General features: G+C 39.5%; 1 protein-coding gene across 2 annotated transcripts in view; it reads left to right on the forward strand.

The window, feature by feature from the left end:
• tex264b (testis expressed 264, ER-phagy receptor b) overlaps positions 1-15078 on the forward strand; it is a 37164-nt gene extending 22086 nt beyond the window's left edge. For both annotated transcript variants that reach the window (XM_029431878.1, XM_029431877.1), the window contains 2 exons: positions 6613-6778; positions 13391-15078. In XM_029431878.1, coding sequence (XP_029287738.1) covers positions 6613-6778; positions 13391-13662 — 438 coding nt within the window. In that variant the 3' untranslated portion in view covers positions 13663-15078. The remainder of the gene's footprint in view (positions 1-6612; positions 6779-13390) is intronic.

Genomic DNA, 15078 nt, shown 5'->3' on the forward strand with positions numbered 1-15078 from the left:
TAAAGGGTGTACTCACTTTTGAGATATACTGTATGTATGTGTTTAGTCAAATCGGTTTACTGTGCCAAGGAAAGTAGTTTAGAAAATCATGAAAATGTAAGCTGGACTGCAATGACCAAGGGACTTGTATAAATTGTAAGAATTTAACCAATACCTTAATTATAACAACAAAAAAAGAGCATCACAGAGCAATGATGGGGCAGCCAAAGGACTTATATTCAAGTCACAATAGCACAACACCTGTGTGTCTGAGCCCTGATGAGTTGTCTTGTCCTACTTCAGGTTGTGTTAACCTTTTTGAGGAGCCAGAGGAGCTCATGACGTTTTCCACGTTTTTAACCTGACGTGTCTTTTGCCATCTTGAAGGATTCATCCGGTCCCATTATTTCTCTGCAACTTTACATAATTGTTGAGGGCTGTGGGGACATTGCAGGACCTGATGTTCCCACATTTCCATTGTAAACTAAAATTCTGTCACAATGTTTCCGATTGCCCACAATGTAAATAATAATAATGTTGCAATGATATTAGACAAAGGGCCAGGACCCCATAAACACTGCGAGGCAAATCCCAAATTGTTGTTATAAATGCCATTATAAATGTGTGGCCTCCTGAATCCTCAGACCAATACATTACAACTTCTTAACTTGTTGTAAAGCAAGCCCATTTCCACTTTCTTAATCCTTCAATGAACTCTAGTCTGTCTCTCTGCAAAGAGCCCTGGTCTGCAGTCAAAAATTAATTTTGTTTAGGGAAAGTTAGTAGCTGAATGAAATGACCCCAAAGTATTTAAGGGCACTTTCACAAGCCACAGTTCGTTTGGTTAGTCCGAATCAGAGTGAAATTGATACTTTTGGTTTGTTTTCTATTTAGTCTGGTTCAATTTCACAGTGCACAATAATTCAAATGTAAAAAACTCAATAAAGAATTCGATGAAGGTCGTGCACAAAGGAGCAGGGCCAGACATGTACTCACAAAAGTCTTTCTTAATGGTCAGAAATTTGGCAGTGGAAAATATAAACACAGAAATCAATAAGTGCAGAGAACACACTAAGCAAGTAACTTGGAGCAGAACGCGCTGCAGATACGTTTGGTGATCCTGGCAGTAATCCTGCTTTGCTTTTTCTACCAAACGCATTAGGAAAGTATTCAGAACTAGCAACTTCTGCAGAAGTCCAAATCAAATGTCTCCCACTTATGTCAACTTGTCATTCACATATTTCATTGACCTCATGACGTTTTCCATCAACGTCAAGGAAAAGTGAGGAAATGACTTTGGACGTAATTTCTTTTACTATTTCAGCCCAGGATGTGTATGTAACAGCCCCTCTCTCTCTGTAAGGTACTTCAAATGTATTTTTAGTTATGCATTATTGTCCCTTTAGGGGTAAATGCAGTGCTTTTAAAGTCCACCCTTAGCATATCATGCTTTTATGCTTGGATCTTTAAATGTGCCATTAGACTGTTGAGTCTACTCTTATGTGGTACATCTTATTCTGCAGCAATGCATTTCTTAGTTTCTCTTCAATCCTTTGTTTTGAAACTTTCAGCACAAACTAGCACATTCAAATGTCTCGTGCACTCTGTAAATTAAAGCAAGAAACGTTCTGAGAAATCCGAATTTGCCTTTGTACTGTAATATTAACGCTGAATCCCTCTATGTAGCTGTTGTACTGACAGTGTGTCTGCGCTACACTTAATTTTTAACATTTGATAACTTATTGATGGACTGAACTGCAAAATGAAACTTGCCTGTGTATGTCTGCATGCATGCGTGCGTGCACAGCAACATGCAATATGTAGCAGTAGCTGATGAGCCGAGCCAATGCGGATACACAGATGTTCCTGTAGGAAAACTGCACCAATAATTGATGCTTCTGAAATCACTGAAACTGACAACGTTGTTCGTGCAGACGACAGCGAGTGGAATGTCACTGAGTAACTGTCATAATTGGGCTGAGATGTAGATGGTGAGCGAAATGATTGGCTGGAGTTTGAAAAGAAGTCAGATGTCTCCTGTAAAGAATCTGTCTTTTGTTTGTCTGTTCAGTCTGCAAGCCTGATTATCAGATCCTTCGTGTGCGAAACTCCTGTTGTTTCACTTAACAGTAACTCACCTGTCACCATCTCACTTCGCTTGAAACGGGAACGTCAGCAACGGGCACAGGGACTCCGTACTCCCAGGATCTGACAAGAAACGATAGTAATCTGAGCCGTTTCAACTCTTGGAGAGATGTCATGAATTTGCCATTGTGTAAGAAATGATTTATGGTCGAAAGTACTTAATGTAGTTGGAGCCAGCGATGAAACACAGGGTTCGGAGATGCAGGAATAGTGCAAGGTTTGAATACAGAGGTCCTCATAACCATAATACCATGCTTCTATTCTCCCTTTAGTGCACACATGCAACACCCTCTTTTAATTGAGAATTATTTTAAACCGCACTTAATGCTGCAGTCACTGTGCCATGACTCACTCTAAATCCTTAGCTCTTGTCACCATAAGAAAAATAATATTGCTTGTGGTTTAGTGTAATGTGTGAGTATCACATCAGAAAATAATCAACAGTTTATTTATTTGATGAATTGCATCAAACGGCAACAAATCTGTTACACTTTGGCAACAACTAGCAACTAAAAGTGACATAAAGTTTAGCAAATTAAAACAAATTACATTTAAATAATTTCTCCCATTGAGATACTGCACTGTAGCCGCAATGTGTTTCTAGTATTGCTCGACATTTAGCATACGCCAAAAGGGTGAAAGTAACAGACATCGGATGTGCATGAGCGGAATAACAAAACATGGTGTATGAAAGGTTAATGAGCCCGGAGAAGTGGAATGGTCTCTGTCATGTGAGACTTCCCACTTCTGCAGGAGTTAAGCAAGTAACAGAAGAAGAACAGCAGGCAGCATGTGGAACATTCATGAACATTGCACATTAAAGGGCCTACGAAATGATAAACATGAATTTCTACGGATGATAGTAAATGCTATTTGTGGTGTAAAATGATGTGTTATTTATGACACAATGATCGCAGTATTTAATAAATCATGATTTAGTATGTCGACCACCGATGTTTACATTACCGCTACCGGAAACACCCGACGCCGTGTTCTGACGTCACAAGTATAAATAGTTCACCAGTTGAATACACAGACAGCACGGCAGACGTGGCGGTTCCAGACTCTGGCTCGGATATTTTGACAGAATCGAGTGACAGTGAGTCGTCAATAGACTCGTTGCACCTTCAAGAAGAGGAGTTTATTGAAGAGGATGCCGGTGTCGTGGATTTAGATCATGCGGGCGAGTTTAACATGGTGGAAACAGAGCAGCGCGAGACACAGTATTCAAGATGGAGACACAGACGGGAGCGGACCGGTGGATGATGGTGACGGTGATCTTGGATTTGGCGGAGATCCTGTGCGGCAACAGAACACCAGACAGGTATATACATTTGACTATAGTTCATAGAACTTATCAATATATAGTAAATACTTCATAATAAAACGTAACATTATCCTCGATCGTAAATAGATCGCAAGCTATCGATAGCTTGCTAGCGAGTCGATAGCTTGGTTTCCTTGAATTGTTATGAACCCGACTAGTTGTCCGCAAATTGCTCGATCCCTAAATATTCAATTACTTCTCTACTTGGACACATCGACGTCTGTAAAGCTTGATAACTTGATTCTTTCTCGAAGTTTCTGCGATTGAGGTTCTATCATTGTGTCTGATGTCAAACGTCATATATTACGAGGCTGTATATAAAGCATTAGCTATTAGCTAACAAACAGACCGGAGGACAGCGCTGTTTTATAAAGTATAGTCTGTATACTGACCGTCTCACCTATAGTGCTTACGAGCCTGTCGTCAAACACAGGCATATATATATAGTATGAAATTAAGATGACGTTAATATTGGCCTTTTTTCTGGATATTGCATATTGTGTACATGTCCTTACCACTCTTCTTTTGTACATTTAGGTGTACATGTGAAAACTGAACAATTATGGAAGCAATTGAAGAGCTGCTGCCAAGAAAAGGATGTCATGGAGGAACTCAATGAATATGAGGGACATGGTGCAAACATAACCTGCATAACAGATCACCCAGGATTCAAATCAAATTGTCTAGATGTTTGGGTGTTGCAGACAGCCTACCAAAGGTATTTGAAGAGGAACAGACAACAAGCAGGTGATCGGCCACGTAATGAGTAAGTTACTTGTGTGCACAAATGTGTAGAGCTCAGAAACTTTGATGTATTTATGGGGAGTCGAATGGTCACTCTGGCAAAGTTACAGAATACGTAGATAAATAAGCAAATAAGGTTGAAGTGGTTACCATTGACATGTATTATCTTGTATGTTACAGAATATATCACTATATGGCATACCGCCAGCTGGTGAGATTTTGTTGGGGAATACTTGGTAAGTATGTGCCATTCAAAAGATCTGTGTTTCCATCTGACAACTACACGTCGTTCAAGTATCAGCACTTTATTAGAGTCAATAACAAAACACAATGTCAGTTCAGTGATTGAATCTGCTTCTATACAGCACAACAGCATCCCTCTTGTTTGGTTCTTCCACCGACTGCTGAGTGGATCTGGGACTTCGAAAGGTTCCTCATCAACATTGTCTTGGCACAAAGCATTGAGTCTCGGTCAAGAGTTCAGTAACATACTCTACAAAAAATATGTTTTATAATCAAGCATTATATATAATATGTATGTATGTGTGTATATATATATATTATGATGCTGACCTTTGGAACAACCAACTTGGATTGGAACTTGCAGTCCAGCTGACCTGACACGTGGTCGCGCCTGCATGGACTTGTGGTGTGTCCGTGGAGGGGGATCCGTCTGCACAGCAATTTCTTTCTGACATGTCTGAAATGTACAAAACACAACTTTACTAATAAATCTTTCAAACCAGCATGAAATTGTATTGCATTTTTATACATGTCTGCGTAAAGAAAATATCTAATAACATTCATAATAAAAGATGTGGTTGAATTGATTGAGAGAGCAATGATATCAAATTAAACAAATATATGAATTATGTACATGCATGTGGTGATTGTATGTTTAACACGTCATGTGCAGGTCTACTGGTACTACAACTGTAATGCACAGATGACGTACAGTCTGTATACTTACTGGTGTACACACAGCTTCCTCCCAAGTGTGGATGTCCAATAGATGGTCGCTGATCATACAGGTATCCTCAGTTCTGTCAGTGGCTTCATTCACCAATGTTTCAATACCTATGTAATAATAGGGTGATCGTTAAAAGTTAAATAGACTCACGCTTTTACTCAAACTACAGAATATAATGGGGAAGCCTGTTATAAACATTGAATCTATACTTAATTAAGCTAATGAAGTGTAATTAGCTAAACTACTACTACTACAAACAATAACACAGATATTGGCTAGGGCCTGGTGTAGATGGATGGATACACAGATACTTTATTCATCCCGAGGGAAATTTAGGAAACATTTACATTACAGTTTACATTTGTATGTCAACTCGTTACATACAGTAGGCCTAGACCGATTATGACTTTATGCTTGAAACAATAAATACAGTAAACGAGTAGCACGGCTTACCTTTGCTCTCTCCCTTTTGGTGAATGCATTTCGTCGTCTCTTTGGTGGAGGACTCTGCACCGGCGGACATGTTTGAGTTGGCGTGCTGGCTTGTGCTGGCTTGTGCTGGCTTGTGCTGGCTGGGGTCTCGGCAGTATTGTAGGCACAGCATCTGCTTTCAGTTTTAAATTCTTTTTGAATCTCATTTCCTTGGCGAACATAGTTTGTTCGAAACACGATCTCTCAAAGTGCTGCCCACACATCGTCGGTTTCATCGACGCACTTGTCTTGTCCAAAAACGCGACATTTTATCATCTTTTGGCCACAGAAAGCTAGAGTTTGAGACAGCCCCACATCCCCATACAACACATCGCTTCACAATTATCCTTGACGATCAATTGTTGTCCGTTCTTTCTCGTAATAATTGACAGCAGTCTTTGCTGGACGCTTCAACGCAGACGAACAAGGCGGCGGCGGCTGTAACGCAGACGAACAAGGCGGCGGCGGCTGTAACGCAGACGAACAAGGCGGCGGCTGTAACGCAGACGAACACTGGCGGCGGCTGTATTCTACTTGCGGCGGCTGTATTATACTTGCGGCGGCTGTATTATACTTGTGGCGTCATCGCCCGAACATTGCCGAAGTGGATGCTCTCGCCGCAGCGATCGATTGTTGTTAGCGGAAGTCATTTTTATGCTGTTATGATCGTGATTTATTACGAATACATCAATATTAATATATGTAAATAAATATGTATATATAAAATATATATATGGCACATTTCACAATAGATATGCAACCTCTATCATATACCAAGGCCAATAACACTGACGAAATATAATTTGGTAGGCCCTTTAAAGGTTAAATTAGCATTGACTGAATTGTGCAGTTAAATTCCTACTAAGCACCTAAACTTTAAAGGAAGCACGTGCGTATGTTAATGCTGTGTTTAAATAATTATTTTGTAAATCATGAACCTTTTTTTATTCACACCAGCTTAAATGATCTCTTGCAGGAAAGGAGGCTGTGTGCACACCCGTTCCTGGAGATCTACCGAGAAGGTCAGATCCTGTTCATGGCCCCCTTGGCCCGGCAGGGAGATTTCTACGTACCAGAAGTCCGACCGGCAGAAAGGAAGCGGTCAGAACAAGAGGATTTGCACAGTGACTCAGATGTCTCAGGTATGTGTACTTCTTGCTGTACTGCATAAGCACATACATGTTTGTGTACTTACAGCCTTGGAATACTGGGCATCATTTAGCATCCCGAAAGGAAGTCATTTAGATTTCATGTCTGTCTGTTCCCCACTTCCGTTACAGAAATGGAACCCCTCACTCAAATATAGTACGGGGTAGTAGGCCAACAAATACCTCCTAAAATGTTACTCAGTGTTTTTCTCCATCTACATAAACCTCTTTAGAAAGGATATCTGCAGTTCAACGTTTATGATTATTAGATGAAGTCAATCCTGATAAAACAAACAACCCTATTTTCAATTATTTAATAAATCCGAAAATAATAGACCATAAAGGGTAATGTATTTGCATACAGAGTTTGGGATGTCACCTGTTGGTTTTTGTTTTGAAATTTAAATGTGGGTGTATCACCTACCCCCACCACAAGATCAGCACTGATTTGGAGTCATGTTTTTGGACATCTGACAATAAGTCCAATATTCACTCTGTTTTGCTTTCTACCAAAGCCTTAGTGAAAGATCTGGGTCTTAAGCAACTAAATGTTCCACTATGTTCCCCAGCGAGTCATTAACTGTGTCTGTGTGTGATGTTGAGCTGGTAGTGTACCGTGTTTGTTTTTTTATAGGCCTTTTGCTGCCGCTGCCAGAAATGAGGTTGATGAGAGCAGTGTGAAACAAAACATTAAAGTTTCAGGCCGTAAAACCTAACGATAAACTCAAAACTCTTAGTAGAGCGTTGGGGAACTGCAGAGTCATGTGATAGTTCTCTGTGGGTTTGTCACAATGAGTGACTCCTTTTACATTACACTTAGTCATTTTAACCATTATTGCTATAGAATCATTGATTAGTGCTGCTTTAAGCATTTTAATAGCCACCTAGACACATTTCAGAGAAGTGAAATTGGTTATTAATACCGTAAAATTGTATATAAAAAGTTATTCAGGAAGAAATTTTTCTCCCTCAGTTTTATACAGTCAGCTACGTCCTGATGACTATTAGAAAGCTGCCTGTTAAGGCACCTGTGTTTGGGCTTCAGCATTCAGCCGTGGAGTTGCCGCTTGGGTGGGACCCAGGGGAATTGGACCTTGTCGCTACTGCTGTTTTGTTTATGAGCAGCCCTGCAGAGGCAAACTGTGATTGACACCTTCCTAGGTGTTAATGAAAAGACCAGACACAGCATCTTCTGGTGGAAGTGTGTGTGCTGCCACTCACAAGATGCTGTCCACAGCTATATGGACTCCATACGGAAAACTTGCTTTCAATGATAAAGAAGCGCAAACGCTTAATTACAATTCCACTTGACATTAATTCATCCTCATGAGACGAACAAGCTTGTGAGGAGTGTTTTCAAGAGTCAACCCTGGGTGAAGTGAGATGAAGCAAGTCTAATCATGAGTTGACATGGAGTGTGAAAACAAGCCTATCTGATGATACTGTCTCATAGCACCTAATTGCTACAGCTTTGTGGCAGAGGCCATATTGTTCAATGCAGTTAAAAAAAAAAGCAGACAATAATTAATCCAAATATAGCTCAGTGGAAACTTAGTATAGACATATACATGTATAAATAAGCACATAAAACATAACAGAATACACAGACAACATTTGACTATAAACATCTTTTTTCCAAATACATAGGATATGATTGGTGCTGAAGAAATTATGAGATTAGGTAAACAGAAAATTAATCAGCGACAATTTAAATAATTAATTATTTGTTTAACTCCATCAAGTATAAATAATCTGTTGTTTCTGCCTTTCACAAGTGAGACTTTTAAACACTGCACATTGAATATGGCCGACCGCTTGGCCCTCCTTTTCAAACTCGACCTTCATTTTGATCTTAACTACATATCTGTAAAGTTTCGTGATTGCATCTTGCACGGTTACAATGCTATCTCAGTACAAGAAAGACAGACAGACAGACAGACAGACAGTTCGCAAATTATTCAAAACCTTCTCCATGTTAGTTCCTTCTACAGTAGGCGTCTCGAGGAACACATTTTTCCATGATGACACACACAGACTCACAAGCTGAAAACAATACTAGCGTTGTTTTCGCAGCTGATAATTACTGATGTTGCACTGAAATTCATGAAAAAGCAAGTGTTAAAAGAATTAGAGTAGCCTAGATATTTGTCGGACCCATCACACCTGGTGTCACATCTCCATACTTCAAAAGTCCATCTGGATCCTCCCCTCTTTGTTACAAAATGGCGTAAAACTGAGTGTTAAAATCCTCTGCTTTTCACGTGTCATGGGTGCGGTGCAGAGTGGGAATGACATGTGGGTCCATGACTGTCAATGATAATGTGACAGCCAGCCCTGCTCCTGTCACAGTGGGAACTCAACCAGGTTAGTGGAGCATTCAGTGGACACTGGAGGAATCTTTGGTCCATTGACCCCCCCAACACAACCATATGCTCCCCACTACTCCCCCATAGCGAGCCTGTCACAGTGTGCCTCCTTCCCACATGGCTCCTTACCGACAGCAGTGTCGAAATCATCATTCTCTAACATAATTTACTCTGTGGAACCACACAAGTCTGTGAGTGGATGTTGTGCAACATTTTGTTTTTAGTTGGCGATTAACATGTTTACTACAAGTCTTTGTTCGTTGTCACCGGGGCATTTTTAAAGTCCTAAGGGGCAAGCAAACGTCAAGTTTTGTCAAAGCAAGTATTAAGTGAAATCTGATTACAAGTCCGTCAGGTCTGAACAATAAAATGGATTAAAATAATATTTTAACATTTTCCTCTAGATCAGGGGTCAACGACCTGATACTGAGAGCTACTTCAAGGGTACTGAATAATACGAAGGGCTACTTGTTTGATACAAACTTCCTGAATAACATAGTTGCACGGTTCACCTTTAATTATAATATTATCATTAATAATAATAATAATCATAATAAATATTCATATATGTGAAGATCACATGTTAATGTTAATTATTCTTATAATTAATGATTTATGGTAGGAAACAGATATATTTAAACATGCAACATTATTTATTTACGTTCTCAATCTATTTCAACATTTGTACAAAGTATCACTTCTGTAAAAACAAATTTGGAAATCATCAACTGTCACATCTTCAGATCATATCCTGTTTGTACAAACACTAACTTTGTAACATCAGAGAGAGAGGAGATCACATCGAAACCTTTCTTCTCGTCTTAGAACAGTGTTTTCAATAACCATCATTGAACCTTTCAACACCTCTCCGTCCGAAAAGGCTTTCTTGTACTTTATTAAAAATGTACAGCTCTAAATGAAGCTTCCGCTGCTTTCTGTGACTTGTTCCCCGGCCTCGTGAGAAGAGATGCTGCTGCCCAAAGCTGCTTTAACTCACGGCTTGTTTTTAGAACATGTCCTGCGACATTTTGAGAAATACAGTTGTTGGCTTTTTTAAAATTAGATTAGAATATCATTACCAATCTGGTATCTGTCTCTTTTATAAGTATAAAGCTAAAGCCGGTAGCTATTAGCTTAGCTTAGCATAAAGACTTCTGCAGGGAGAAACCGCTAACGTGACCCAGGGGAAAGAATCATTCTCAAAGTCCCGCCCCTCTACAGCTCCCCAATTAACATGCTAAATGTTGTTTGTTTAATCTATACACAAACACAAATGATGAAATTACAGTTTTTATGGAAAGTAACGTGCTGTAAATATATTTTTGGCTTGAGGCAGTGACTTCCTAGAGTGTCCTCACCGTGTGGTTGCCGATCAACAAGCACAGCCCGACCAATTACTAATAGCATGTTAATTAGTGTGCTTTAAAAGAGCTGGTCAGCAGCTTTGTTAAACTTTGTGCACAGTCTGGCTTACTGTCTCTTCCTACTTCCAATCTTTAGGCTTTAAGCTTCTTACTTAACGGACATACATGAGAGTTCCCAAGCGTATTTCCCCAAATCTCAGACTATTCCTGAAAAGTTCTGTTAGTTAATAGTGGATTTAAGCCTTAATATAATAATTGCCTTCCTGTAAAGTAGGTTTGAGTTTGCTCATTAAATCTCAGCCTGCTCTGATTCTGCAGCATCTGTCTCCGTCTAATTCAAATAATAAAAGATCAACTGTCACTCTGCATGTAGAGGCCGATGCCTAAAGGCACCATTAAACTCCTCCAATCAAATGGAGCGACAGTTTTCTCCTTCAAAAAGAATGAAGATATCATTCCTAATGTATATCTTCCAATCCAAATGGGATTTTTTTTACTACCCATTGACTGATTACATTTTGCAACTTGCTTAAGGCGTTCAACCAGCAGAGGAAAACCAACACGAGACCAAATTCGTTGCTCTATCGGAGCTCAGTATGCATATTTTTAACGTTGTACATTTTTCTCTCGGGTCCATCAATCACATGCACATGAGGTGGTTGTAAATGAATCAGTGAGAACTTGTGGCTAGATTCAAATATGAATGCATTTTAAAAAGATAAATAGGAGTTAATTCTATGGTGTACATTGTGTCTCTCATGTTTACAACTTCTCTTGCAGAAGGTGAAGTCCGCTGTATGTAAGGTTATTGTCTGGAATACTTAATGTATCATTCAATCAGCTATGCAGTTTACATGCAACTAGTTACAATTCTCTCTAGTTCAAGCCCCTGCGTGCTCCATCCTGGCCCCAGTCTCATATTCTCTGTCAACATGAACTGATTTCCACTGCAATATCTTTTCATCTTTTCTAATATGATATGTGTGACACAACAGCGTGAGCCTTTTTTTAGGTTTTAATGTTTTTCGACAAAGTGCATTGCAGCACTACAGCAAGCATTGTGTTTGTTGTATGTCTCTCAATTTGAGCTCAGAAGCGTGACATTCAATACGTCTCTGGAGCGTATAGTTCTGTTTTCTACCTTTGAAGTTTAATGAGGAATAAAAATGTTTTGCTTCTCTGTTTGGTGTCTCAAGAGCTCTTCACAGAGTTACCGACCAAGTCAGCAGCAACTTTCATTTATCTTTTTCTTCACCTTGTTCAATCTTATGGTTTGAAATCTATGTGTGACTTTGTTCAGGTTACAGCCAGTGTTCTTCTGAATCCCCAGACAGATTTCAGAGGAAATACACGTGTTGCTTTGTAATTGGTGATTTCAAACAGTGATAAGTTGCGATACAGTCTTTCCTGTTACATTGTTCCTTAATTGAAATGCACAGCAGTTAGAAGACTTGTCAACCTGTCATTCTCTTAACTGCACAAATCTCAGCTACCTCTGGTAATTTGTTCTATTTCATATTCACCCGTAACATTAAGAAGCCTCCGTCTGGCTTCTGTCCACGACAGGCTGGCTTAGTGTAAGGAGATATTGATTTGAGAAGAGCGGTATGTGGAAACACTCACAGCCACACAAAGACAAAAGGTCAACAGAACGGCACAGGTATGAAATTGATTCTATTAATCTGAAAGGACCAAACTTGAGAACACTGAGGAGTCAAGTGATTGGGCTGTTTGTAAGAAACCTCTCCAATTAAAGAGCAGAAGACCTTTAGCTTTCAGGAGTTTCTAATTAACAACATCTCAGAGCCTATTTAGAGTTCAGGCTTCAAGTTGCAGCACAAGGTGTTGCTGCTCATCCCATAGTTCATTAACAGCCAGACAAATGTGTCACTAGCAAGATATTCTACATCTAGTACATCAAGTATTTACCAGCTTCCACATTTTTGGAGTTAAACTTTATATATATTTGCTGGTTCCTTGTTCACTAATCATCATAAACCTGAACTGAATGTGCAAGATGCAACATGTCTGCGTCAAAGCTGAAAACCTGAGAGTCACTGCAAAGGTTAGGTTCTCTTTATGTTGGTCTGTCTGTGGGAATATGTGTGATCAGTCTTTGTTTGATCAGACTAGATATCAACAACTATTTGATGGATTGCCATGAAATCTGGAAAAGATATTCGTGGTTCCCAGAGGATGAATCAGAATGACTTTGGGGATCCCCTGACTTTTCCTTCAGCGCCACCATGAGGTTGACATTTCTGCTTTTGACTGAAATATCTCAACCACTATTGGATGGATGAAATTAAATACATTTTTGCACAGATATCCATGTCTCCCTCGCGGTGAACTTTAATAACTTTGGCGATCCACTGACCTTTCATCAATTGCCAGCATCACGTCAAAACTTCAACTTACTGCCTGCATAACTAAAGAGCATTTCCATGCAGCCTCACTGTACTTTATTTTTAGAGCTCATCAGCAAATGTTTGTAATCTTACATGCTTAATTAAACATGAACATGGTAAACATAGGCATGTTAACATTGTCTTTGTGAATGTTTTTAGACTCCAAATATTTGATATACTGACATTTAATTTGAAGATACATTTATACACATATGAACACATGTTCCTCCCTGCATGATGTCCAAATAATTGATTGAGTCTGGAGTAAAATTAAGTACAATTTGTGGAAGACATAATAGTTATTCTGAACTGAAGTCACAGTGCAGCTCAAATGCAATCATGCAGATTTTGGTTAAATCCCAGCACTGGATATTTTGGGCAGCGTAGCTTTCCTCATGTGGCGTTTGTTTATAGAAGTACTCTCACCATCTGTCCATCCCCCTCCCTTTTGTTTCATCACTGCTCTAGGTGCAGACTCCAACAGTGAATACAGCTCAGGGAGTGGAGTTCTCCTGTCGGACAGCAGAGAGACGTCCCTGGCGGCTTCCTCAATCCGCTCTGTGCCTATCCAGGATCAAGGGGATAGAAACTACAGAGGGAGAAGCTCCAGGGGAACCTCTTTTAAAGAGCTGGACTGTGAGCAGACCGAGAGAGAAGAGCAGCTTCATGAAGACTCCAACCAGAAGAGCCCGGAGGCTCCCACTCAGGAGTGGTGGGGTGCTGTTGGAGGAGAAGAGTAGAAGTTGAGTGAGACATGTTAGTTGAGGATGAGAGGGGGAAAGGACTGAAATTGAAGAGGTTGGGAAGTTCAAATTATAAAGGTGTGTCTCACTATGGGTTCATGTCCAAAGGGAGAAATGTTCAAAGATAAGGCCGGGGATATTCTATAGTTTTGTTATTGTGAAGACTGAAATATTCCAAACATGTGGTAGTCCGTTTCTCAAGACTTTCAGACTTCCCTACCCTGAAAGCCCATTCTATCCGATAGAAAAATCTTTAATAATAGATCATGAATATAAAGTGTCTTTTTAAATTTTTTTAGATAAAAAGTCAAATACTTTCCTAAAACAGCTGAGCACTGTACTTTTTTAGCAAATGCTACTCAAACAGGAGTAAATTGTGCATTTTAGCCGCTTATTAATCCACATGTGGTGCTCTGGTGAGTGTTACGGCAGCAGGACGGTGTGTGCAGGACCAACTAAAGTAAGCCACAGTGCCTGTGTTCATTGTAATGAAGGAACACAGTGCACCCAGCGCACCCAGCGCACCCGTGTATATAATTAGAATGATATAGAATATAACCCGACTTATTTTTTACTCTTTTAAACTGAACGTTTTAACATCTGCTAGATTTTTCAGACAGAAAAACAATCCACTTGAAATCTGAAATATATTCAGGTAGCCTGAGATTCTTGAAACATTTTTACAGAAGTGATGATGTTTGTCAAAATGATACAAGATGACTGAACTGAGTACTTTTTTTAAAACTTGAAATGTCTTTAATTTGCTGTACTGAAGCTAACAATGACTTGCATTTCTAACAAGAGTGTTGTTTGTTGTTAGGATTGATTCACAAACCTGTGGAACTCTGTTGATTTCAAAGACGTTTTAATTGGTTTAAAGGCCTTTTGTTTCAATCGTTATTAACTGACATAAGGCACTGACGTTACTGTGAGCACATAGCAAAGTGATCTATACTTTGTTTTTTGTATTTTTATATTGTGTTAAACTGAATATTTGTGCACACAGATTGTGTGTTTGCATATCTCTGTTGGTGATGGCACATGTTCTGATATAAAAATGTACTTCATTTCCAAAGAGGAAGGTGTGAATGAATGCATAATTGCCTCCTTTGTGTAGTCCTCCTGAGCCCCTGTGAGATTATGGACATGATTATAGTGAGTGTGTAGCCTGCTGCCATGATCAGTCGAGGAGAAAGATGACAAGGCAAGTGGGCTGACCATTAATATTAATTTCATTATTGCTGAAAGCACAGACAGCTCTGTATAACTCTACCTTGTATTTACAGTCGCTCTACATCTGTAGAATCCTCACACATTTATTCCCAGGGCAAATTATTATTGTTATTATTTGTTCTCCTTTTGTTCTTTTCTCTTTCCCTCTGAAATAAATATGGCAGCTGCATCCTGAAAGAC

The sequence above is a fragment of the Cottoperca gobio genome, chromosome 5 (assembly GCF_900634415.1).
Source record: "Cottoperca gobio chromosome 5, fCotGob3.1, whole genome shotgun sequence".
Lineage (NCBI taxonomy): Eukaryota > Metazoa > Chordata > Actinopteri > Perciformes > Bovichtidae > Cottoperca > Cottoperca gobio.